The sequence below is a fragment of the Heterocephalus glaber genome, unplaced genomic scaffold, assembly GCF_053883595.1.
Source record: "Heterocephalus glaber isolate CG9 unplaced genomic scaffold, H.glaber_assembly_v1.0 deba00001497, whole genome shotgun sequence".
In the NCBI taxonomy this organism is placed as follows: domain Eukaryota; kingdom Metazoa; phylum Chordata; class Mammalia; order Rodentia; family Bathyergidae; genus Heterocephalus; species Heterocephalus glaber.
The window spans coordinates 59,331,666-59,357,605 of NW_028258320.1; the positions used below are offsets into that span (position 1 = coordinate 59,331,666).

Genomic DNA, 25,940 nt, shown 5'->3' on the forward strand with positions numbered 1-25,940 from the left:
ATAGGTGGTACAGTCTTTGTAGGTCCAGGATGCAGGACAGGTGGGGATGGATGGAAAATGGGGGTGGGGTGGTAAACACAAAAGGAATATAACCAGCACATATCTTAGGGTTGATGTGAAAGTTATTTAAAACAATGACTATAAAAGAACTTAGTAAACATTATAGAGCTTTTCATATATATGTCTTTCCTTATTTTTGCAAAGGGTTTTAGAGTTTACAAAATATTTTGGGGGATCCCGTGTCACCACAATACTGAGAAGTAGACAGCAAGCTTCATCCTCTTCTGTTGAACTGGCTAACTTTGCCACAAGGAAGGAAATTAGGCTCATTCAGAGAAATTCAGGGAATTTCAGGGAAATTCAAATTCAAGCTCAGACACCACCCATCAGGGTGGCAGAGTCTCCAGGTTGTCCGTTGTTATGGTTCTCTGTCTCTTCCGTGGTGACAGAACTTCTAGCAAGACAATGACCCAACAGAGCAAAGCCTATTTCACAGCCTCTTTCACAACAAAATATGGTCATGCAGCTTAAGTTCTGGCTGGGAGAAGGATTGTGTGGCAGCTGCAGGAACCTTTCTCAGAAGGAACCAGCTGAGTTCATGAGAAGTGTCTGTCATGAAGCAAAAGGCTGCCTCCAATATAATACATTGGGATCCACTCTCCCTCATTTTCTTTTCACCCCCCGTGCTGCCTGAATGCAGATGCTGCATCTGGGGCGAGGAGATGACAGCTGCCCCCTGGAGCTGGTTGAGTGGTGACAGACAGGAGGGAGCCTTGTCACAGTGGACCCTGCATGGCAGAGCCACCACACTGAGCCCTAGATAGAGAGAAAATAAAGGTCTATAACGTTTGACCTTGTGTTATTTTGGGTTTCCTGTTCCAAATGAACAAGTCCTGGCCAGGTAAAAAACAAGGAGGCCTCTTGTGCCACTGTTGGGTTATGTACTTGCATCACAGCTCTGGAGAGTGGCAGCAACACCTAGTAGAGCTGAAGACCAAGGGATCAGGTGTATTGGGTTTGTCAGCAGGTGCCAGAATCCCAGGAAGGGTTTATTACTACCATCACACATCTGGGGCTGGCACAGTGGCTCCCAGCCCCAGCAACTCCTGCTGTCCATATCCTTCTCCTCTCTCCTTAGCCATGGTTTTGGCATCAAAGATACAATAGTACTGCTGCACCTCTGACTTCACCCAGTAGCCCACCTCTCTGGATGTCAGTGCTGACAGAGGATAATGCCCCATATTGCTACCATGGCAACTCTTGCTAGAACCTTGGGAAATAGTTTGGGGAGGCAGGAGTTGAGGACTCAATTTCCTAGAAATCTGTCCAGAGAGCACAAATGCAGAAATGAGAAATGAAAAGCAGAAGTGACTCAAGACCTGTGTGTCCAGGCCCAGGACGACTGGCCAGGTTTCAGGAACAGCCTGCACAGCCTCAGGGTGGCCAGGTGGCCCTTGGAAAGGCTCGTGAGATCTGGAACTGTCCAATGACCTTGGTTTGGTCTTCTAGTGTTCCATCTATTGGTCATGTGACCTTGTTTCCTCTTAGTCAGTGTTGAAGGTTTTCATAGAGAATACATAAAATGAAAACATGGGAAAGTGTTTTATTTGAGCATCTGGGTTATAAGAATTATTCACGAATGCTCCTTCTTTGTGATCTCCATGCTGTGCCAGGCTGGTGAGAGTGGCTGTCAAGGCGTCCCAAGGCTGGGTTGGAACTGGACACATAGACAGCTATGAAAGGAGGCAGTAGTAGGCTTGGGTCCTGGCATGGCACCACCCATGATGTGGACAAGGTCACCCCAGCCCAGGACTCAATTTGCTTCTTTGATAACTAAGAAGTTGGGATAGAAGGTTACTGTGGACACATTAACTCAAATATTAGTGGTTCCAGGATTTAGAGGGTGCAAAATATTTGTCACTATCCCAAGATTGTCTTGTTCTCACCTGTCTGACCCACTTCTGGAGCTTCCTTTGTCAGGACCTAGTGGCTGTCTGCCTCTTTCTTCGGAAAGCCTTAGCTGGAAGGAGTTAGTGACAGGAATTCTCAGGGGCCTTACAGGCTCTGCCATCCATTGTGATGCAGGCTTCTGTTCCATGGCAACAGTGGGAACCCCAACGTTGTCTCCTGACAAACACTGAGAAGTACAGACCAGGGACCAGGAGGAGGAGTGGATGTGTAGAGCTCTTGAGGCCCTGGAGAAGTGAGGGAACCAACCTCAGCTACCTTCAGCTTCCTGGAGAGAATGGCCAAGGGGAGACGCTTCAAACCTCCTTTTGACAAGGATGGAAGTTGGGTAAGTAAGATGGCGGCATCTTGAAGCTTCCTTGCGCTGTGTGGGTATAGTCAAGGGCACAGAATTGAGTTCAGATCCCCTTCTGCTTATGACAGCATAACCTTTGACTAATTTTTTCCCTTGGTCTCAGTTCCTTCATCTGTGAAGTGAAAAATCCCAGCATTTCAGGGAAGATTGGGTGGAATAACACATTAGAATGCTCAGCACAATGGACACTTGAAGATGCCCATTAGATGAGGTTTATTGTCTGGTCTACTTTTTCTTTTTTCCACAACATTTATCTTCTAACGTACTGTATATCTTTTTCTGTTAGGTATATTATTTCTCTCCCTTTCCAGGAGGACTGGGACCTTTGTCTTTTTTATTCACGGATATTTCCCCAATGCCTAGAATAGGAGCTGGCACTTAGACATACTCAACAAATATCTGTTGCAAGAATTAATATTATATTAAAAACTCTAAACAAATTCCTTGGCTGGTAATCTGATTCCCTTGGTCCCACCAGACTGTGAAATGGGCAGAGTCCAGGAAGGCATAATTCACTCATCTTGGTCACTGGGAACTTTCCTTTCTAGCTTCCCCCACTTCCTCAGACTACCCCACTCTCTTTAAAATGAAGAGATGGGTCACACAATGTTGCCCAAGCTGGCCCCAAACTCCTATGCTCAAGTGATTTTTCCTCCTAGCAAGACCCCTCTCTTGTGTGTCTCTTACACAACCCAAAGGACTGTATCTTGATTCTTTAAGAAACGAGGGTGAAGTTTTAGCCTTAGGGGTCCAAGCACTCCTCTTGTCTGCTCGTCAATACATATTTTCCATGCACTGACAGCTACTATTTATGATTTCTGCAGTTCATTCACGAAAGAAATATTAAAGTGAACCACAGCAACAGACTGTTGCCTGCATCTTCCTGACACTCAAGAAAGAGAAAAACTCAGAATTAACCTCTTTCAGGGCAGCAATATGCAGAAAACTGAAAAATGGAAAGTCTGATAAATTTAGGACTGAAGGCTTTAAAAAAAAACTGATTATAGCCACTTGGATATAATCTTGGGCTAAAACTAAGGAGTTTAGTCTAATCTCTAATCTTTACCTGTAAAAGACAGCCCAGCATAGTAGTATGTACCTGTAATCCCAGAACCCTGGAAAGCTGAAGCAGGAGAATTGCAAATTCAAACCCAACTTGAGCAATTTAGTGACTCAGCAAGACTGTCTTAAAATAAAAATCAAAAGGGCTAGGGATTAGCTCAGTGTGAAGGCTCGGTTTAATCTCCAGGGAGGGTGTGGAGGAACCAGACAGAGAGAGAGAATGCACTAAGGTTAGAAGCCTATTGTGGGGATAAATAAAATAATTCATTCAGAAGTGCTCAGTTTAGAGTTTAGGGATGGGGATGTAGCTCAGTGGTAGAGCACTTGCACTTGCTTAGCATATGTAAGGTCATGAGCTCAATTCCTGGCCCCGCAAAAAAAAAAAAAAGGGCTTAGTACAATGCACAAGAACATAGTAACTACTCAACACTTGCTAACATATAACATGTATGCCTTCTAGATATGTGTGCATATATATGTACACACAAAAACTGTACGCTCTGCTTCATTCCACCATGATTGGAAGTAATATATGGAAAATATACACAATAAAATTGTAAAGTATAAATAAAATTTATAACCAGTTTTAATATATGTTAAAGTAGAAGGCTGAAAATAGGAAAAAAAAATTTTACTTTGAGTTCCCTGGCAGCCAAGTAAAAAGAGAAATAATGTCAACTACATAACACTAATTGCCCATGAAGAGAAAACCATGTTTCTTGATACTAAGTAGCCTCTCCTCTTTCTATCACCTACATATCAGTTAGGATTGTGCTGTGATTGAATATTATAAAAAGCCATCTAAAGCATCTTAACCAGATAGAGGATTACGTTTTTTAAGGAACAATAAAATCCAGGGACAAGTAGTGCAGGGCTGGGAAAACTGATCCAGGAGGTCTTCTGACACCAAGGTTCTTTTTGGCCTTCTCTAGGCAGTGAGTCCTTAAGCCAGGCAGGAAAATAAAGGGAAGATCAAAAGGCAAAAAGAGAGAAGGCAGGTGTCTGCTCAGGCTGCTTGTTCTTTTTCAGGAAAATGATAGCTTTCCCAGCAGGCTTGCCCTGTAGACTTGTGTTTCTGACTCATTTGGTCACCCAGCCAATTAGCTGCAAGGGAGTTCAAAGAGATATTTTTTAACCAACTGCATTGTCATTTCAAAGGAAGTCAAATTCTATTATGAGAGAGAAAGCAAGAGCTGAGAATATAATGGAATACTTGCCTAGCATGTTCAGAGTCCTGGGTGCGATTGCCAGCACAAAAACAAACAACAGCAGAGAGAGAGAGAGAGAAAGAGAGGGGTTGAGAGAGAGTTTCATATTTCAGAGGCAGAGATTTCACTTCAACCTCCAATCGAGAGCCCAGGAATGCCCCCTGGTACCCAGGTTTTAGATGGAAGCCCACTGTCCCCCAAAGTTTAACTTGAGGCTTTGGCAGGAATCCTTTCTGCTATCAGCACCTAGGAACATAAAAAGAATACTGCTGATCATGGAGTTTCCCAAAGTCACTTGTAGATGAGTTGGAAAAATTAAAGAAATTGTTGGCTTTGAGTCAGGAGCAGCCCATTCGGGAGGACAGTAATTGCCACATTAGAGGTGACAATCATTTTGCAGTTAACCTTGCTGGTTGTAATCCGGCTGTTGCCGAGGAGAAAAGGGTTTTCCCACATACTTTCTCTCTCCTGTTTAATATTTCAGTCATTGAGTGATTGAATGTAGCAAAAATTCCACTGCCAACTAGTTAAAAAGCTATATTTCACGGTTACAATATCTAACAGAAGGGTTTATTTCACAGCTATCATGTTATAGCCATTAACTATATATTTTAAAAGAGTGAAATTAAAATGCTAGGGTCATTTTTTTTACAGTGGCGTTCTGCAATCTATAGATTCCCAGAATACAAATGAACTCATGTCTGTTGTCATTCAACTAGTGAGAGCAATCATTCCTTATGTCAGAACAGCCTCTCCCACTGGCCCGATTTTCCACAGCTTTCCTCAGAGTGTGTGACTCAGTTGAACTGAGGAAGACAGAAGAGGAGCTGATAATCCCAGAGCTCCTTTGTATTACTTATATGCACCTTTAAAAAGTAATTATTTAAAGACATTTAAAAATGCAATATATAATTTATTAGAAATATATATGTATATATATATGTATATATATATGAACTGAAAATTTGTTAAGTGAGGAAAGCAAGGTACAAAGGTATATGTATAATGCAATCCAATTTTTGTAAAGCAAGACAAGGCTGGCTCACATATATACAGGTTTGTATACGTCAGGTGAGAGCTCAGTTGTTAGTATTGTTATCTAGGGTAGCACATAGGTAAGGGTGACAAGGAGGAGATAGAAAAGACAACCAAAAATTACTAATAAATAAAAAGGTACTCAAAAGTTTTAGAAATCACACTGACAATAATAGGCTGATAGTATGATAATATATCATGTTATCAATGATATGATATCATGCATACACAATTCCTGTATGTATGGAGGGTCATTTGTATAGGGATGTATGAAGGGGTGATTTCCAAGTTAAGGGGAAAGTATAGTAGGATTTCAGGGGCTTTTATTTCCTTCCTTAGGTTTTTCTTTATTATTTGAGGGTTTTTTTTTTCTTAAACCAGGAGTACATATTGCAACTCTCATCAGAAACAAACACATTTATTTTTGTTGTGGAACAAAACAACAATGTAATATACACACTTAGTTAAGAAACACTTAAATGGAACAAAGTAGTCAGTGGAAAGAAAGTTCTTCCTTCCCTGGTGCCCCTCCTTGGAGGGCCCTGTGGCCAGCTTCTCTGCGTCCTCCAGAGAGTTTGTGCACATGAGCTTTTGGGGTGGTTTCTTTGCCCTTAATCCCCATCTCTTGTCTCTTCATCCCCTGGATAGCCATTCAAATGTATTTAATAGGCGTTCTTTAATTTCAACGTGTCCTTGTAAATTATGTATTGTTCTGTGTGCATGGATTATTTATTCACATAAGTGGTGCTGTGTTATACATCTCATTCTGTTTCTTTCTCTACTCTGCAATGCATTTATAAGATCTACCCATTGTTATGTGTCTTCTACCCATTGTTATTGGTTTCAGAGGTGCCATTCAGATAAAATTGGGGTGAGCTACTGTGGCCATCGAGTGCCAGCCATAACCGCCTTGAGGAATGAAGGCCTCATTGCCACCGCAGCCGGGAGCGTGGCCCTCACTGTCCACCCTAGGGGTCTTGTAACTGAAGAGAGCTGTCTCCCCAGAGTTACAGCCTCTTCCTGGGGAAGCCCAGGAGTCCATGCAAACACCGATCTGGCACACAAGGCCAACTCAGAACAATTCTGGGGTCCCACTGCCTGTCCTAAGCTCCTCAAAGGGTCAGCTGAGCCCCTTACACTTCCCTCTACACACCCATTTTCCTTCTTTCCTTTTATAGAGAGATCTCAAGAATACCTCCAATCTTCCTTGTCCTCGCTCTTCTTGCTTCATTCTTTCCTACCCCGTTTATTTTTCCTCTCAGGCCTCTCCAACCTCTACCATCCTACCTTCCCTGTGGACAGTAAATGGGCCCTCAACCTCACTTTTCCCCAGTCTTAGGGCCCACCTCATACCAACGTTGCTAGAGGTTGGCCCAACCCTATGAAATGGGCTGGATCCTAGGCGCCAAGTACCTGGAGTTCCCTGACCAGAGGCAGACCTCAGATAACACATCTCTGCCTTCCCCGACTATGAGTATGTCCCATACTCTGAGGCCCAGGCCCTCCTCCCCAAGCTGTGGACACATTTCCAGGCTGTCATGCAGCAGGGGTGGCCCCTGCAACTTAAAACAGCCGCAGTGATGGCTCTGGGCCATTACAATGTTTTTGTCTTGGAAAGAATGCTTGAAAATTACAAAAATTATACCATTTCCATTGCATGCCAGAAGCACAAAAATTGCATTTTAATCCCTTTACAGAGGAAGCCCTGATACTTGGCTTATAGATTCAGACTTTCTGGTTTTAATCAAGAAATGTGCTGTTTTTCCAGTTCCCTCATATTGGACTTACACAAAAGACACCAGAATCCCTCATGAGTTCTGTGTTAAAAGAGCCTTATTGTCCGCAGTTGACTCAGCAAGCAGAGAAGAAGCTGCCACCAATATACAAAATCCGGGAGAAGGTGAGTTCAGGGTCCTGGCCCCAGCTGCAAGCTCTGTGGCTGTCCCAGGGAGTGGCACTGGGGTGTTCTGACCAGACAACTCTTCCTGTTAAGGAACTTTTCATTTAGCAGCCCTGGTGGGGTCCGCCTCATTCGCAGGTCCCTGTGACAGGCCGAGACATGCTGTAGAAGCTACGTCTGGTTCCAGACAATGAATGAGGCTCCTTTACATGAACCTTGGGTCACACTCTCATTGGCATCCACATTCTCCCTCCCGATCCAGTTCGAGGTAAACTTCAGGGGCACTGCCGTGACATGACGACGGAGCGGGTGCAGACCTCAACCAGACTCGCCCTGCGACCTGGGCCAGTGCTCTGTCTCCTGGATCCTTTCTGCTCAGACAAAGAAGTTGGCCCCATGGCCTCAAAAGTCCTTTTCGGTTATTGCTCCTGTGAGTCTGTGTACTTTTCCATCCTGGCCTGCAAGGAAGGTGTTCTGAAAGAGGATTTTTCTGCTTTTCAGGAAGTTGGTGTCTTAGTTACAAAACTTACAGGGAGGAGAGCTTTATTTCCGTTCATAGTTCATAGAGGTTTCAGTACATATACAGCTGGCCGCAAGACAGAGTGGCACGGCAGAGGAGCATGGCAGAGGAAAGCTGCTCACTGCACAGTGGCTAGGAAGCAGAGTGAGTGAAGGAAAGAGCTGGGAAGGGAGATGAACCCTCCCAGGTCACACAGCTACTGACCCACCTCTGTCTTAGCGAGAGGTCGCTTTGCCCCACTGTCCTCTCTCAGGGTTGCTGCACTTCAGCTCTGAAAGCACCCTGGAGTTCTAACGTGAGTCTTCTCATCTCTTTCTCACTCTTCTGTAGCAAGCAGTAAGTAACAACTTCCCCTTCTCTGTGCATGACAATCGCCACAGTTTTGAGAACTCTGGATGCTACTTTGACTCGGTGAGTATGTCTCTCAAAATTACTGATAAAATGCGGAGCGGCACCAGGGATCTTGATTTTCTAAGGCCTGTTGAGGACCTCAAACTGGCAGGTCATCAAAATGAAGTGAGGTCTTAAAAACAAGACTTGTAACAGGTTACAAAACAACAACAACAAAAACCATGCTTGAAGCTGTCGAAGATCCACACAGCTTTCAAGTCTGCACCAGTCTTCTGCTCCTGTTAGCATGCTTCTCAGAGTCCTTCCCATAAACGGTCTCTTGTGCCAGGACCCCCAAGGAGGGGCAGAAGAAGGGGGAGCTTTCGTAGTATGAGAAAGAACCTTCTAATCACTGTAGTGGCCTTTCCTCTAGAGGTAGTGGGTTCCTGCCATTATACAAGAGCAATACAGTGCAAGCTGCATATGTAATTCTAAACTTTCTAGTGGCTACAGTAGGTGAAAAGAAAGATGTGAAATTAATAATATGGATGGTCTTCTACTTATGATAGTTTGATTTACAGCTTTTTGACTTTATGATGGGTATAAAAGCCATAGGCATTCAGTAGAAACTGTACATCAAGTTTTGAATTTTTCTCTTTTTCCTGAGATATCAATATGTGGTACAAGACATGAGGTACCATGTTCTTTTGTGATGCTAGGCAGTGGTAAGAAGCCACAGCTCCTAGCCAGCTGGATGATCAGTAGTGTACTGTGTTGCTAAGCTGGGATGCCCAGGTTAGGTATATTTGATGCATTTCTGACTTAGGATTTTTCATCCTCCAATGGGTTTATTGGGAAGTAAGGCAAGGAGCGATTCGTATATGTGATTTAATATTTTCCCCAAATTATCACATCCATATGTAATCAGTATAAAAATTATTGATAGAATATTTTACATACCTTTTCCCAAACTAAGTCTTTAGAATCCAGTTTGTATTTTACACACCTTGATTTAGACAACTGATTTTTCAACTGCTCAGGTGCTATCGTGGCTAGTGGCTACCAGACTGGACATTGCAGGGTTAGCACACCTTAGGTAGAGAGTGAGCTCTGAGCATCCTTACCAAACCCAAAAGTCAGATGATGATGACAATATTAGTAATACCCATGAATTACTAAACATTTTACCATATCATCTCATTTAATCCCTCAAGAAATCCTATGGGCTGCTTATCATCTCCAATTTAGAGATAAGGAAGCTGAGAACAGTTAAACAACTTTCACAACATTACCCTTTGCACTAGGTTACAATATCCTAACTAAATTTAAGTGACTTAACCCCTCCCATCTGGTTTTTCTCTGGCAGAGCATTGAATACAGAACCAGGATATCCTTTCTGCCTGCCTCGCTAAATGGAGTGGCTAGTACTGTTTTCTAAATTACCAAAGTACCATATGTCCTTTAAAAAAGCCTCAAATAATATAGAATCATATAAAATAAAAAATAAAATTCGCACCATTATTTTCCTTTCTCACAAGTTCACCTTGATGATTCATTAGTAATAATGGTTTGGCAGGCAAAATTGAAAAATTCTTGTAATTCACATTATATAAATGAACATAATGAACATATATATATATATAAAATCTTTTTTGGTACAGAAAAAATAGGGCTTCCCACGTGATAGGCAAACACTCTACCACTGAGCTATATCCCAGCCCCTTTAAAAAATTTTTAAATTTTGAGACAGGGTTTTGCTAAGTTGCCCAGGCTGGCCTCAAATTTGCCATCCTCCACTTCAGCCTTCTGAGTAGCTGGGACTAAGGTATTCACCACTACATCAGGAATGAATGTCTATCATGTCAAGGTTACAACAGGATTGTACCACATGTATTTTACCAGTTATAATAGACTTGTAGAAAGCATTGAAAGTTTTTCAACTTTCTCTGTGATTTAGAAGTTTACATAGCATTTGGATTTTCAGCTTAATGGAAGTTGGATAAAATTATCCCATGAAATTAGTTGAATTTGATTTTTTTTTTGAGACAGGATCTCATTATGTAGTTCAGGTTGGCCTCGAACTTGTGACGATCCTCCTGCCTCAGCCTCCCAAGTGCTGGGATAACAGACATGTGCCACCATGCCCAGCTTGATACATTTTTTTGAGTTAAATTTTTAGTACTTTTCCCATTTTTTATGTTTTTATATTTTTTCCCATTAAGTTTATTGGTACATTTTAGGTATAAAATACAGTTACATTCATCATTGGGATCTTGTACCTTTACATGAGTATCTTGGTTCTTATTTTTTTCCCCTTCCCTTGCCCTCCCTTAACCCCCTCCACCCTTTCCTATTTGCAAAGACCTTGTTTCCATTTTTTTTCCTCTTTTCATATTTTTTCCTTTCCTTTTTTTCCCTTCCCCTACCCCTCCCAATTCCCCTGGTCTTTTAGACCTTTTCTTCCTGTTATACAATATCAGTTATACATTTTTAAAATTACAATATTAAGATCTAGGAGACATTATCACAGATTTTACAGAATTTAAAAGGATATAGAAAGCATATTACAAAAATCTTTTTTGAAATAAATTTGACAACTTCTAAGAAGTACCTCGGAAGACAAATTAATGAAACTAACTCTGGAGGAAATATAAAATTTAAATAGCACCTATTAAAGAAAGTATATTCCTAGCTTGAAAACCTACCTATATGACAACAGTAGGCTCATAAACATTTTAACTGATAAATTATATCAAACAATTAAAGCAGAAAAAAGAAGGAACACTTTTCCCCTCATTTTAGGAACTCAACATTGTGCTAATCCTAAAACTGGGTAAAGATAATAGAAGAAAAAAGTATGAACATAGATAGAAATTTGTTTAACAAAACAAACTATTGGAAGTCAGATCTGGCAGGATGTAGAAAGTGGTTTTGTTATAGGGATGGCAGTGTTGGTTCAGCATTGGAAGATCCACCCCCAAAAGTCATCATTTTAACAGAGGAAAGGAAAAAGCCATATGACCCTGTCACTAGTTGGAGAAAAAGAATTGGACTAAATTCCACAGCTGTTCATGGTAAAAGCTATCAGGAGACTAGAAGTAGAACAGAAACTTCTCAACAGATTAAAGACATGTACTCCATAATTCCAGTGAGAATGCCTTGTATGAATGGAGAAGATACAATGCTTTCTCCTTAAGGTGGGGAACAAGGGCAGATGTGCTTACTCTTTAACTGTCCATTAGACTTTGAAACATAGGTCTAAACCAAAAGAGTCTGGCAATAAAATGACACGACTAGGATAGGATTGGCATGGCAGAAGCAAAATCTTTATATGTAGATGAAATGATCATCTACAGAGAAAATACTAATAAATCTCTAGGATCCCCTAGAACTTGTATGTGAATTTAGCAAGATTAGAAAACACAAGGTATATATAAAAATTCAGGTCTGTGTATACTTGCTATAAATGAAGAATTGGATATTGAAATTTAAAAGTTATGTAGGAGTACAAAGGACCCAGAAAAGTTAAAAACAAAAACAGTGTTATAAGACATTTAGTACCTAATTTTAAGACTTCTTCTAAAACTATAGTAATCAAGGCAGTGTTGGTGTAAGGAAAGACATAAAGATCATTGGAATAAAACAGAGAATCTAGAAATAGAACCACACATATATGGTCCACTGAGTTTTGAAAGATTATTTAACATCAGCATTTTGTAGAATATAAACTCAATTCAAGAGCTGAGGAAGAGATAATGTTTGCAGCAAATGGCACTAGAACACCTGGTATCCTTATATAAAGAATTAACCTCAACCCTTTATTTCCACACATGAAAATAACTTGAAGGGATCTATGAACCTAAATAAGAAAGCCTAAAAGTATAAAACTTTAAGAAGAAATTATAAGGGAAAATATTTATGAATTCAGGCTAGGCAAGAACTACCTGGGATACAAAAAACATGATGTATAAAAGAAAAAAATTGATAAATGGGATTCCATCAAAGTTTAGAATTTAAATGACATCATTAAAATGAAAAGTAGTGCTTAAACAGACCATATTTACAATGCATATAACCTGTGAGCCAAATATATAAAGAATTCTTAGAGCTCATTAATAGACAACCCAATTAAAATGTAGACATAAGAAGATGATACATAGCCAGTATAGCACAAGGAATGGTGTGCAATTCTAGAATCAGAAAAATACTAATCAGTACAATAATAAGATTGAATTATACACTCATTAGGGAGATGAAGTCAAAAGTTTTAAAAGCCTTGTCATGACTTTTTCTTTTTGTTGGATTCTCCCCCTTTGCGTTTGTCATGCCCAATGAATTCATTCTGCTGGGTTTCCTGGGGTTGTGATCCTCATTGGCTTTTCCTAGGGTATTGTCTAAAATTTTTTGGAGTGCCGGTTTGGTATTCATGAAGTTCCTGAGGTGCTCTTTGTCATGAAAGCATCTTATTTCTCCATCAATTTTGAAAGATAGTTTTGCAGGGTACATTCATCTGGGTTGGAGGCTGTTTTCCTTTAGGGCTTGAAATACATCACTCCAAGCTCTTCTTGCCTTGAGGGTTTGCATTGAGAAGTCTGCTGTGATTCTGATGGGCTTTCCTTTGTATGTGATTTGTTTCTTTTCTCTCACTGCTTGTAGAATTTGGTTCTTCTATTGGATTTCTGGAATCCTAACTATTATATGCCTATGTGTAGATTTTTTTTGATTGAGGCTAGCTGGAGTCCTATATGCCTCACTTATCTGTATGTCAAGTTCTTTTCCCCTCCTTGGGAAGTTTTCTGCCATCACTTCTGTGAAGAGTTTTTTTATGTCATCTGCACACTCTCCTCTTTCTTCATTGACTCCAATCTGTCTTATGTTATTCTTCTTTGCATTGTCTAGCAGCTGCTGGATTGATTTCTCATGTTCCCTTACAATTTTAAAGCAATTTTTCTTTTCCTCCTCACTAATTGCAATCTTATCTTCTATCTGTGAAATTCTATCCTCACATTGGTTCACTCTGCTGTGCAGACTTTCGATGGAGTTTTTAATCTTTTGGAAATCTGTTTGTATTTGTTTTATGGATTTCATTTGTTCCTATATTGGGATTCCATCATGTTTCTCAGATCTTCTATTTTTTCATCTGTGTCCTCTCTAGATTTATTAATCATGTCTTGCACCATGAGCACAATCTTTGCTGTTATCTGAGTAATTATTTCTGATTTCACTTTTCCCAGATCCTCTTTTGTTGCCAGTTCAGAGAGTCCAGGTGGTTGAGTATCAGATTGTTCCATCTCATTTCCCTTTGGGGTTGCTGTAGGTGATCCAGAAGTCTGTTTTTGAGACTTGTGTACGTGTCTTCTCATTTGCCCGGGAGGGGGTGCTTCTGGCGCCCACACAGCTCACCTTCTCTGCCCTAGGAGCTTGGGATGGCAGCGGGGGAGCTTCCTTCCAGGTGCTGGGACCGGCTGAGCTTCTCTGCCCTAGGAGCCTCCATTTTTCATTTGATTTTTATTCTATTCAAATGTCACATCTCTTTTTGTATAGATTTTGCTAATGTGTTTGCCTAAAATTTACCTAATTCATTTCAAATTTATAGTATAATATTTCTTAAACACTTATTTTTTTCATTCATTTAAGTCTTTTTCAGTTCAATGTTTAGTTCAAATACTTGTAATTTTATTAATAAACTTATTGAAACAGTTAAAATTTTTCAGATTATTGCTTTGGCTACATTTCAAAGGTTTTTCTAATTAAGATCTCATAGTTATTTGCTTCCAAATAGTCTATGATTTTGTTTTTAATTTCCTTTTCAACTGAAAAAATTTAGAAGCTATTTAGAATTTTCTACATGGTTAGAATTTTTTAGGCTATTTGTTGTTAATGTCTAGTTGTATGGGTTATACTAAGTTTTATAGAGCATAATCTGTGGTTTAAAGTTTTTGATTATAGAGATTATCTTTGCATGTGATTAATTTAAAAATGTTTCATTGGTATTTAAGAAGAATATATAGTCTCAGCTGGGTGTGGTGGTGCACACCAGTAGTTCAGCTACTCAGGAAGCTGAGGCAGGAAGATTACCAGTTCAAGGCCAGTGTTGGCGATTTAGCAAGTCCTTGTCTCAAAATAAAATGATAAAAAGGCCTGGAGATGCAGCTCAGTGGTAGAGCAACACTGAGTTCAATTCCCAGTGCTAAGAGAAAAAAAGAAGAATATGTATTCCCCCCTTTAGTTACAAAGGTCTTTGTTAATTCAGGACTTAATTGTAATACTGAAATCTTTCATATGCTTCTTTTGTTTTTTGTCTCATTTTAAAGCCTTTCATTTTTTACTTTGTATAGTCTAATACTATGTCTTTCTAGATAAAAATTCACCATTATTTTATTCTTTGGTGGCTTTTGCTGTTTACCAATATGAGGTGTTCCTCAGTTGATTTTTTTTTCAATATTAAGGCAGGGTCTCACTAAGTCACTAAGTTGCCCAGGCTGGCTTGAACTTGCAATCCTCCTGCCTCAGCCTCTCAGAGTGCTGGGATTACAGGTGTGAACCACTTTACCCAACTTGAAATGTCCCTATATGTCCCTATATGTCCCTGTAAATGTCCCTATATGTCTCTATATGTTAATACTTTTAGTCAGGAATTTGACCCTATTAGCATCACCACTACAATTTCCTTTGTGTTAACATTTGTTCTTAATGTATCAGTCCATTTCTTTGTCTTCATGATTCTTAGTCATTTTGGTTTGGGTTTGTCTTCTATAATAAATAGAATACTGCATGGGTTTTGTTTGTTTGTTTTGGTACCGGGGTTCAAGCTCAGGACCTTGGGGTTGTAAGGCAGGCATGGTGCCACTGAGCTAAATCCCTGGCCCCACTGCATGGTTTATTTTTTATTTTATTATTTATTTATTTGGTACCAGGGATTGAACTCAGGTCCTTGCACTTACGCAGCAGGCGGCAAAATCCCTGAGCTAAATCCCTGGCCCTGCATGGGTTGTTTTTTTTTTTTAAAAACCTAAGATTCATTGTTTCTTTGCCTAAGAATTTACCCCATGCACATTATTTATGTTTTTGGTTTTATTTCTGCCATCTTTGTATGTTCCTTATTTATCTTTATCATATTTTTTTCTTTTGCCTCCCTCTCCTGACTTTGCTAGATTGGTTGAATTTATTTTCTCTTTCTGACTTACGTTGGTATTCTACTAGTAGTTACCCTGAAGTACAAATGTTGAAGAAGTATATTAACCCCTGTCTTAGTCGATTTCTCATCACTGAAACACAGTACCTGACACCCACAATTTAAAGGAGGAAAAGTTTATTTTGGCTCACAGTTTCAGAGGTTTCAGTTCATGGTTGGCTGGCTCCAAGGCAGGAAGTCATAGTGGCAGGGTCTGTGGAAGAAAAGTTCCTCATGTTATGGTACCCAGGAAGCAGAGAGAGAAGAGAGGGGCAAGGAGGGAGATACACTCTTCCAGGTCACACCTCTAGTGACCTGCTCTTCTGACCAGACAGCGAATCAGCTATAATGTTCCATGATCCAAACACCTCTGAGTGCATGAGGCTCTTGGAAGACGTCTAGATATTATAGCATCATATTATTATTAGTGTATAAAAATTAATATCTTCAGTTTTCCCCAAGGATTAGACAAGCCTTTCATGGTGCTTTATCTGCACATTTCCCTTTCCAGGCCTGTTGCATTGGTGTCCCTGGCTGTGTTCTTCCAGCTCCTGGAGGTGCCAACTCTAGAGCTTTGACCTGGAGCTCAGAGCAGTAGCCCTGGCTTCCCCTGTCTGTCTGTCTGCCTGTCTGTCTGTCTTTCTGTCTGTCTGTCTCTCTCTCTCCTTTTTTCCCTGTCCTCCCTTCTTTTGTGAATTCTTCAAGTTCCAATACATTTAATAGTCATATGTTTAGAAAGTATTTAGACTTAATTATAAGTTTTACTTGCTACTACTTTCCTTGCAACTGCCCCTCTTTATTCTCTTTATCTTTTCTTTCATTTCTTTTTCATTTTGTTGGAATATCTTTGATAAGCTTTTTAGAAGGGTGTTTGGACTGTGTGTCCAGCATCTTATTTCTTTTTTTCTTTTTTGGTACTGGGGATTGAACTCGGGTCCTTGCACTTGTGAGGCAGGCAGTGGAACCACTGAGCTAAATCCCCAGGCCTGTCCAGCATCTTCTGTTTGTCCTTCCAAAGCTGCCTCTCCCTTTTCCTCCTCTCTTGAGTCCCACAGGCTGATCTGTGTGGACTACATTAGAGCTGCTGCACGGTCCCTGTAGGTTTCTCTACATGCTACCCATACGTTTGTGGATACTACAGTCCCCACCCCAGAATCCATAGGGATAAGATGTAAGACCTCCAAAGATATAAAAATCATCAGGTGTTCAAGCCCCTTATATAAATGATATAGTATTTGTGTATATCCTATGTAGACTACCCAGTATACCAGTGGTGGTGAACCTATGGCATATGTGGCTGTATCATTGAAAGCTCTAAAAGCTTCACCATCATTTCTATCTACAGTAAATCATCTCTAGTTGAATTTTATAGTATCTCATACAATGTAAGTGCAAGTAAATAATTGTTATACTGTGTTGCTTAGAGAATAAAGGTAATAAAAAGTTTGTACACATTTAGGACAGATGCAATTAAAAAATATTTTCCGGGCGGGGGATTTAGCTCAGCGGTGCCACCACCTGCCTCACAAGTGCAAGGTCCTGAGCTCGATCCCCTATACCAAAAAAAAAAGTTGCATCTGAGGTTGGTTCAGTGCATAGTTGTGGAACCTAAGGATGTGGATGGCCGTTGTTCTTTTATGAACACCTCTCAAAAGACCCTAATTTAAATGGGTTGCTGATGTTCTGCTGTGAACCCGACTGGTCTGGGCCCTCATGAACAGACAGCCTCATTTCACTGATGCACAGTCTGAATAATCCAGTGTCAATTTCCTTTCAATCCTAGGTGTCTTTCTTGGTTTCCACCTAGTTGTGATAAAATCAAATGTACGATTTTGAATACATCATAATTCCCAGGTTCATGCGCAAGGTGCCAAGAGTTAACAAGCAAGCCTGTGGGCAGGGACCAAAGGTCCTGCTACCCTCCAGGGAAGCCACTGGAGAGAAGGCAGCCTCCTGGCCTCTGAGAGAAAGCCATCAGTCCCACCCAAGTTTTCAGAAGGCAGCCAGGGAGGGCACTGAGGAGCCACTGGGATCCAGGGAACCTACCTGGCTAATGGGAGTTGAGGCCAGTTAGCAGGCTGTTGCCGGCTGGGCTGTCTCTCTTTTAACTTCCTTGTCTCTGAAAGTCCAGCCCCCTAGTAGCACAGGAAGGTGTGAGAACAGTAACAAGATACCACTAGGATGTTGTATTGATTGATGGTATCCAACAGGTTGTTAAAGGAGATCTCTTGTAAAGTTGCCACAGGGTGCATTTAAACATATATTCATCCTGTAGCTGGTTTTAGTGAAAAACCTCAAAACTGTGTGACTTTGCATATTTCTTCCGCTAATCTTGTGATTCTTTCCCAGGGGCTGGGGCGTAAGAAGATCTCCCCAGATAAAGGGCAGCATGTTTCTAGAAATTTTAATCTTTGGGCAAGTGACTTCATTCCCTCTTGTCTTGATGGCTTTTCAAGTAATCAAATAGCCTATGTCTACAAGGAGGCCATGATAGTCCCAAACTTCAGACGTTTTCCAAAATGTTATAACAAGGTATGGGACACCTTCAAAACTGCGGAGCAAAGCTGTATGAAGCCAAAGTAAGGTTTGCTATTGACAAAAGGCTGTTTCTCCTCAGGAACTTTAATCCTCCTGGGAGACACTTGATGTGTTTGTGGTATTACTATTTCCTCTCCATTCTAAAAGTACATGTTTTTTGATCCAGCACTACCATTTAATCTTTGAAATATTTCTATTATTTTTAATAAGGTTGAAAAACATTCAGTCTTTATAAAATAAATATACGTGAAACTATACACATATATAAACCTTTAAGATTGTCGCATTTACCTTTAGGGGAGCTTTAAAAATTACATACATTGTATATGGTTACATTTTCACTTTGAAATTTCAAACAAACATAGAGAAATCAAAAGGCCCCTTGATCACATCACGTACCTAATCCTTATTCTGTTCTCAAAAGTCAATTGTTTGTTTTTATTCTGTGCATTTACAATCATAACACATATGCATAACTATATAAAAATTTAAACATAAACTATGGCCCACAGCATACAACATTCTATAACTTTCTTCTGATATTTAATCAGGATCTTGGAGTTTTTACAGTGTATTTTATCAGTATAATAAACTGATTTTATTTTTCATTGGCTGTACTATATAATCAAGTATGGATGCACTGTACTTTAAAAAATTATTTTATTGTTAGTGGGCATTTGAATTGTTAATAACTTTTGGACCATGCACAATGCTATGTGAACATGCTAGACAAACCTCTATGAGTGCATGTTGTGTGTCCCTCAGGGGTGAACTTTGCAAACACTGCCTAGAGCTGGACTGGATAGGACAGCAGGTCACATTCACAGCCAACTTGCCTTTGAAAGAGTGGGCCTGTTAAGCTCCTACCAAATGTATCTGTGAGTTTCTGTTTTCTCCCCTCACATTATCTTTTGAATGTTTAAGAATATTTAAGGACAAAACAAATGATTCTGTTATTTCTTCTCTTGCATTTTTATAATTACTAGTGAAGTTGAGTGTTTTTTTCATGTGCAGTGGCCATTTATGTTTCCTCTCATTCACCGAGCAGTATCATCATTATTCTATACCAAAGTTTCTTGTTTGTTTTTGGATATATTTCCTATACATGAATTTTTGAATAACTTCCCCAAGTTAAAAAAAAAGCCATTGCCAATTGGTAGGATTTTCCCCAAATTTAGATATTAATTTACGGGAAAAGCGACTTTATTCTGTGGTATATCTCCCCATTAATTCCTGTTTTATGTACTTCAGTAAAGTTTACTATTTTCCTCAGATAGGCTTGATATTTTGAATGCTTATTTCTGCATATTTTAAAAGCTTGTGGTTATTTTGAATGTTATATTTTTAAGTTGTACTTTTAGATTATTTTGGCCATTGTGTAAGAGAACTGTTGATTTCTGTATATGAATCTCTTATTTGCTCCTGCACTGCTTATATTGGCTAAACTTCTAATATTCTAATAAAATTAAAAAGTTCTAATAATTTCCCATGTGATTCTTTTGTGAATTTTTACACAATTAAACAATTTGCAAAAATGAAAATTTTGTATCATTTCTGACATTTATGCTCCCCCCCCCTGTCTTATTGCACTGGACAGGACTAGGTACAATTTTAACAGTAGCATAGAACATCTTATTTCCAAATGTATCAGAGCTGTTCTTTGGGGTTTTTTTTTTTTGGTACCTGGAATCGAACTCAGGGCCTCACACTTGCCACTGCTGTGCCACTGAGCTGCACCCCTGGCCCAAGAGAGCTGCTTTCCATGTGTCACCAAGAAACCTAACTTTTGTTGCAGATTTCAGATGGGCAACTTTTATCTGTTTATCTAGTTAAGCATGTTCTCTTATAGTCTTAGTTCCCTAGATTTGTTTGCCCTGAAATTTTAAAGTATATATACATGGCAAATTTTTCAAAGAAAATAAAGACAATCAGCAAATTTCTCCTCAGGTGCCCAGCTCCCTGTCCTCATTTTCTGTCCCGGGACTAACTCATGACGTTTTTGTGTGCATTCATCTCAAGGTGGGTATGTATAGATTCTCCTGGTTTGTTGCTTACACACACACACACACACACACACACCCTGAACAAACACCATGGTAGATACTATTCCACTGTTGCTTTCTCACATTCCTGCACTGACTACATGTGTGAATATGTCCTACCATATTGGTCCCTTTCAAATCTACTTTTGAACAAAATGTGGCTGCCTGATACTTCCTCACATGAATGTGCTATAGTTCTTGTAATCTTTGGATGGCCATTTAGGCAGTTTCCAGTCTTTTTTTTACTGTAAACAATCTGGAACAAATACAATTATACATAAACATGTGTGTTCACCTATGAATATTTCTACATGTAAACTCATAAAAATAAACTTAACTAAAGAATATGTGGATTTTCAATTTTTGTAGCTCATATTGTCAAATTTCCTAAGAGAACTCATGTTCCAGAGGACAGTTTCACTAAGTAGATGTAGAGGCTTATTTTCTCACACCCATGTGTCATCAAACTTTATATTTGCCAATTTGTTAGCCTAACATTGATATTGTATTTTAATTTGCATCTCCTTCAATGTATAAAGCTATTACTGAGAAGTCATTAATATTTCTTTTACTGCGAGCTGTTTATCTGTATCTTTCATTAATTTTTCTATTAGTTTGTCGTGTTCTTTAATCATTTGTTTGATTCCTGTACATGTTAAAGTATTAAGCCTTTTGAATCGAATGTGTTCCATTTTTCTAGCTTGTTGATTTTTGTTCCCGTGTTTAACACACACATTACATGTATATATTAGATTAATGGACTTTATTTCTTAGAGCAGTTTTGTGTGTGCATGCACGTGTGTGTGTGTGTGTGTGTGTGTGTGTGTGTGTGTGTGTATTGAGGGTCAAACCCAGGGCTTCCCACATGCTGGACAACCCTCTGCCACTGAGCTAAATTCCCAGTCTTCTTAGAGTAACTTTACGAAATTGCAGAATTCAATGAACAGTACTGAATTCCCATATACCCCTTTCCCCACAGACCTCCCCTCCACAGTTTCTCCTGTTTTTAACATCTTTTGTGGGTGTGGTACACAACCATATTTTTAGCCCTGCACATTTTTAAAAATATGAATTTGGGTGTCATCCTTGCACAGAGGCCATAATAATCTTCTCTGTATCATTCCAATTTTAGTATATGTGCTGCCAAAATGAGCACAGCCCTAACCATTTTTAAATGTACAATGAAAGAATGAATCTTTCATTTAATGGCTTCTAGATTTTGAATCTTACTTAGAACTTCCTAAGTTTGAGATTATTAAATCAGTCTAAGATTGTGGTATAGGTTCTTATTCTGTTTACGTACGGGGTGATATTATAGCAATTCATGTTCTGGCATTTATTGAGACAATCAAATAATTTTTTATACTGATCTGTTAATGTGAAAAGTATGTTAATGGATTTCCTACTCTTGAACCAATGTAGCATTGTTGAGACAAACTCTAGTTGGTTATGATGAGTTATTCTTTTGATACATGCAGAATCTGATATGCAAATATTTCACCTGTAGCCTTTTAAGTTTCTGCAATCATAATTTTAGCTATGAGTTGAAGACAGCTTCCTCTCCTTCTCTTCCCTCTTACACTGCTTACATGAATTGCAAATACCCAGAGCCTGCCTGCCACAGGAGCTCCTGGAACTGGTGCTGTTTTCAGGTACAGATCTTCGAATGTCTTTTCAATTTATTTTGTGAAGATGGGTTTATATGGTGCTTCTATTTCTTTCTCTCTTCTTTTCTCATTGTGATCAATATTATTTTTAGAAGAAATTATTGTTTCAGCATGATTTCAAACGTTTAGTATTTTAATTTATTCTCTTTAGGGATGTAAAGAGTCCTATTCCTTGACATTTTGAATGTTGTTCATGTGCTTCTGCTGTTTACTAACTCTACATTTTGCTGCTGCTCTTCGCTTTTGATCTTAATGTATGTTTTCATGTTTACTAATTCCTTTCTTGGGTTTATTTCTATTTTCCATTTCTAGCTTCTTACAGTGAAAACATAACTCAATTATTTTCAGTCTTTCCCATTTTTGTTTTTGTTTTTTTTTGGTACCAGGGATCAAACTCGCGTCCTTGCGCTTGCGCACCAGGTGGCAAAACCACGGAGCTAAATCCCTGGCCCTCTTTCCCATTTTTTTATAAATATAGTTAAGGCTACTTCTTTCAAATATATGCACATATACATCATAATTGTCATCATCATCATAGTGCTGCTTTCATTATTATTCATTTTTAAAATACCTTGTGATTGTTGCCATTTTAAATCCAAGAATCATTAAAAAGTGTATTTAAAATTTTATCCTTTTGTTATTTTTCATTTTTAATGAAATTACATTTAATTTTTGTTATTTTTTCAATATTTTATTAATTGATTAATTTCTGCATTGTGGTCAGTGATGAAGATTTGTATGATTTCTGCTTACTGAAAAGTTTAAAATGTTCTTGTGGTTCAGCACATGGTCAATTTCTATGACTGTTCTACACATGTTTAATGGATGTGCAATCTCTTTTTTAAATAACTTTTTAAAAATTATAAGGCCATGGAGGAGAATCCTTAAGCTTCATCTTCCAGTGTAATAAAAGGCTTTTCAATTATACATTCTGCTACTTAGCCAGTTACTAAGGTTTTCCTATAATCAAGCAACATTTTAATTTCAAAAGTCTCTGTATGGCATTTATTTATGAATGCAATGTCTAATTCTGCCTGATATCAAATTTACTTCTTGCAATAACTTGTTATTTTCCTCCACTCACTTTGTTGCCTGGGGTATTGCCTTTGTTGCATGGTGCAAACAATTTGTGATTCTTAGTTTGGTTTTTGAGGAGTCTGGATAGGCCATTTATGAGTGGTGTGTATGTTCTTTTCACGCTGTCTGCCTGAGGGTAGGGGAGAGGCAGGATTGATAGCCTGGATACAACCACTAGCTTCTCTTTGAGGAAGGGGCTCCCAGTTTGTCTGACATCTTCCTGGACCGCTGCCCTTACCTTCTGTCCCAAGTACCTATTCTCAACTCATCCACCTTGGCACTGACTAGATCACTGCTTGAGACAGAGATCTGATAGGGACCAGCCCTGGCAGAGAAACTCTGAACATGACTCACTCTAATGCCCCGGCCCTTGCTTCTTCCCAACTTATGTCTCCACATCAGTACCCCTAGTGCAGAAATGAACACATTTGCAGCAGACCTGACCAGTGGATAATTTGATCCTGTCTGCCTTTCATCCTTTAGAAAATCAGGATCATTTGTCATAGATAGAAGGTAATCTAAGAGCAAACACGGTGAGAAACAAACAAACAAACCAATGTGATTAAACTCCAGCTGGGCGTCACTGCCTCCTAGAGACTTCTTGTCTGAGGACTGCCCTTGGTTTGTTGAAATAGGAGATTAGTAAGCAGTAGAGGGCTGTTAGGCATATTATCACCAAAGCCAAGATTTTCCCTTTGACCTAAACAGAAGGTTTGACATAGCATAGAAAAAGTAATAACTTTCTTAATATGTAAGTCAATATAATTTAGTGCTGCACCTGGCAGCCACTTAAAAGCTGCCTCCCACATGTTAGGAAGTACAGAATATAGGCTTTTATGCTCAGTAAAACCAAATCTTAAAAAAATGACAAGCTGAAATAAAGAGAATATCAAATGACATCTCATGCATCCTAAATTAGTCATCCTGGTTGTTTCTGCTTTCTGCTCCTTGCAGAAGGAAACTGTGCTGGCCTTCCCTCTTGTCCCTAAGTTTGAAGAGATGCTGGTTTTGTTGTGGTTCATTTGAATAGAATGCCTTACAACAGGTAGCTTTTGTGACACCAGAGGATGTCCACACCTGCTCTTTGGGGCTCATATTTAACATAGACACAGTCATTGGGTGATTGAAAATCTTTTCGGGATTACCCTGTACATAACTCTGAAGTCCTTAGCTGAAGTCCGGGTCACATGGCTTCAGTTCTGCCCATAAAGAGCTCTTTGCAAAGCACATCACTGCCTCCCTACCTTCAGAAATGTTGTTCTCCAGGTGCACTTCTCTCTGCTTCTCTTCTTCCCACACGGAGTGCTCAAAAAAACTTCTACCTCTTCTTTTTTTTTTGCCTGAACACCAATAATCTCCAACAAAAGTGATGCATAATTCAGTTTCCTAGAAGTAAAATTTTTAAAATGACCAAAAAGGCATTCGAACCAAATCTGCAATTATGTGAAGGAGGAAAGTAGGAATTAATGAGTAGGCATTATATTTACCATCTAAAGAAACACAAATTAAATAACTTCCCCTTCAAGCCAATCTTTCTTCATTTAATTGTCTTCTATGTAAAAAAAAGCACCATCCAACTACCTCCTAATTCTCAGTCCACTGAACCAAGAACAAAAGAATACTTTACTTAAATGGAAAGTAGGCCCAGGGACCCCCAAAGACAATAACTTTCTTTGTGCAAACAAAAGTCTTCAATAATTTGGCACAATGTCAATAAGTTGCTATTGTTGGCTCTTTGTTTTAGTGGGTTGTTTTGAATAGAGGAATAAACAAGCAGCCAGTTAAAGAAACCCCAACTTACTAATCAATTACATGCAGGTGTTTATAGATTTCTTCTACTTTAATGAATTAGACTTGGACTTGTGCCATCCTAGAAATGACTTAGGCACTAAAAGAACAGTGGCTGGCTTAGAAATAACGTTTTGGAGGGATGCTGCCTAATAATAGCTCTAGAACAATACAGGGAAGCTCCAGTTATTCCTGTGTGTGTGGTAGGCATGTGCATAACTACTGTGTCTACATGTCTGCAAAAATTTTATGTCCTTAGTTAAAGGAACAGAGTGATGATTTCTAATAGGAAACCAACTCTTAAATGCCTGCGATTTTTAGACAGAGAAGCACATTCTCTTTTGGTCCATTTTGATATTCATGACTATGATTTAAAGATTGTCCCATGATTTCTTTTTGTTTACAGTACCTTGGGGCTGTCTTTGATCAACGCCATTCTGCTCTGGCCGCTGTGCTCTGGAGTCAAATATAGTGGACAGATTCTCCTTCCTTAGCTGATAATACAGCCATTCTAGGAACAAGCGCTGCATCATGGTGTAGTAGTCAATTACAACCCCAAAGTTCAGGGTGTATTGCTGCTGGCCAGAGGACATCTCACTCAATTCACCATTTTTGTTCATCTACAGAAGAACTGGTCCCATATTGAAGATTCATGGGGGGAGAGACAGGCATAGGGAAGCAGGGCTTGAAATGATAAGCTAAGTATAGGGTTCCCATATGTTCTTCAGAGTTGGGGGAGGAATCTGTGCTGTTATGGTAACACCCTAAGACCCACAAAACAAGCAAGAATAATCAATTTTCTTCTGCTCTTTGCTGCTGCCTACCATCTTTGGTCCTAACATGATGATGGGAACCAAGAAAGCTGTGCTTTGGGCTTTGGGGCATGGCTGCCCCTCCTGAGCCCCACCTTTCTCTGGGCAATACAGGACGGTGACCCCCAAGCAAAAAGAGGAGTCACTGTGCTCATCCTGGTGGTATGTGTTGAGGATGGGAAAATGTTCCGTGTGAAATGCTGTGCATTGCCTTTGTAAGTACCCAACAAAACAAATGAAAACATCTTGTTTAACACATAATATTTAAGGGAACATGTTACCAATATACCAAAATAATGCCCCAAAATATTAAATAACAAATCAACCCCTTGTCAGAGTCTGACTCCCTGAATTAATGGAATGAATAAAATTATAACTCATGTGCTTGACTGTGACTGTATGAAATTGCTGAGTTTGTTACGTCCAGTGTGTGATTTCTACAGAGTAACCAAAATAACCTCAAA

At 39.3% G+C, this 25,940-nt stretch overlaps 1 protein-coding gene, 1 long non-coding RNA gene and 1 pseudogene across 2 annotated transcripts; 1 reads left to right on the forward strand and 2 right to left on the reverse strand.

The window, feature by feature from the left end:
• Positions 1 to 1,583: 1,583 nt before the first annotated feature.
• Positions 1,584 to 2,021, reverse strand: LOC147825714 (uncharacterized). The gene is made up of 2 exons (XR_015440437.1): positions 1,947 to 2,021; positions 1,584 to 1,833 (listed from the first exon to the last, which is right to left on the reverse strand). It is a non-coding gene; the product is annotated as an uncharacterized LOC147825714 (long non-coding RNA).
• A 71-nt stretch (positions 2,022 to 2,092) lies between these two features.
• On the forward strand, positions 2,093 to 19,469 carry Tex36 (testis expressed 36). Its single transcript, XM_021253297.2, has 4 exons — positions 2,093 to 2,296; positions 7,397 to 7,528; positions 8,379 to 8,459; positions 17,902 to 19,469. Exons 1-4 carry the CDS (start codon positions 2,246 to 2,248, stop codon positions 18,133 to 18,135), a joined length of 498 nt encoding a protein of 165 aa, XP_021108956.1. The 5' UTR covers positions 2,093 to 2,245; the 3' UTR covers positions 18,136 to 19,469.
• Positions 19,470 to 21,193: 1,724 nt separating this feature from the next.
• LOC147825715 (U6 spliceosomal RNA) lies at positions 21,194 to 21,288 on the reverse strand (annotated as a pseudogene).
• Positions 21,289 to 25,940: the final 4,652 nt, after the last annotated feature.